The sequence below is a fragment of the Papaver somniferum genome, unplaced genomic scaffold, assembly GCF_003573695.1.
Source record: "Papaver somniferum cultivar HN1 unplaced genomic scaffold, ASM357369v1 unplaced-scaffold_3684, whole genome shotgun sequence".
Taxonomy (NCBI): Eukaryota; Viridiplantae; Streptophyta; class Magnoliopsida; order Ranunculales; family Papaveraceae; genus Papaver; species Papaver somniferum.
In genome coordinates this window covers 1-1,166 of record NW_020646176.1, presented here as the reverse complement: position 1 = coordinate 1,166, position 1,166 = coordinate 1, and the positions used below count along the sequence as shown (strand labels likewise).

Below are 1,166 nucleotides of genomic sequence, written 5' to 3'. Positions count from 1 at the left end.
TTTTCTCTGCCTTTGATTTCTCTCAAAATGCGAGTGTAGTTGGTATTCAGTTTTGTGTAGACTTGATCCTCGAACTTCCGCTCGTCACGACGACGATCATCCCTTCGTCCTCTTTTATCTTTGTTTGGCCGCTCGGCAGAACCGCTCCTCTTGGATCCGCTGGCTTGCTCCACAGAATTGGTCCGATGAGATATTTGGGCATGGGCCCTAGGATTTTCCCGCTGGATTTCTTCTAACCTGGCGTGCTTCTCGATGATAACTCGAAGATCTCCTTCGGTTTTGGGGACACTTCCATGAATCTCGACGAACAATGGACTCATCCTATCCAATCCCCACTTGTAACAATTGATGACCACCACTAGATCTACGTTCCCTATTGCTTGACAGATCTTGTGCCACCTGTCAGTATATTCTCTGATGGTTTCTTTGTGTCCGACTTCCAATGAAAAGAGTTTGTTCATTCCTGTATTGACGACTTTATTGTACATGTAAGTCCTCAAAAGTTTCTCTGTAAGCTGGCGGTAGGAATCGATGGAATTTGGTGGCAGGTTATCAAACCAGGATAATGCTGACCCTTTTAGGCTTGAGGGAAAATATCTGCATAGGACGGCATCGTCATTATCCCATCGTGCTAAAATTCGGTTGTAGTATCGGAGATGGGCCGCGGGGTCGCTGGATCCGTCGTAACATTCGAACACTGGGAGAGGGCATTTATGAGGGATGAGATCTTTGGCCAAGTGTGCCGCCAATGGAGTGGTATTGGCTTCTTTCATCACTTCTTCTAGTCTTCCTCCTCCTTGATTTGCCTTCAGCTGCTTGATTTCAGTCATCATCTCAGCACAAAGGTCTTCCATTGCACGCTGATGATATTCTTGGATTATGGATCGTCCCGATTTTCAGTTCTCACTATTGAAGTAGTCTGAATCCTCGGGATAGTAATATGGGTCGGATGATCCATTTCCTCTGGCCGTTCTTCGGTTCAATGGTTCGGGATTGTTGGCATTCGTCAAGATGATCCTTCGATCATGATTTGGATCAAGTGCTTTAGAATTGGCTTCGTCATGCTGGTGGGCCGATTCTAAACTCTGGGTAATCTTGTCTTTGAGTTCTTGGTTTTCTCGAGCTAGTAACGCTACTGAATCCGCGTATACCTTTTGGTTCTTCTT

General features: G+C 45.8%; 1 protein-coding gene across 1 annotated transcript; it reads right to left on the bottom strand.

The window, feature by feature from the left end:
* Nucleotides 1-62: 62 nt before the first annotated feature.
* Nucleotides 63-854, bottom strand: LOC113342348 (the record flags this gene model as incomplete). The annotated part of the gene is made up of 1 exon (XM_026586911.1): nt 63-854. A coding segment is annotated over exon 1 (792 nt), but the record flags the coding sequence as incomplete, so codon positions are not given.
* Nucleotides 855-1,166: the final 312 nt, after the last annotated feature.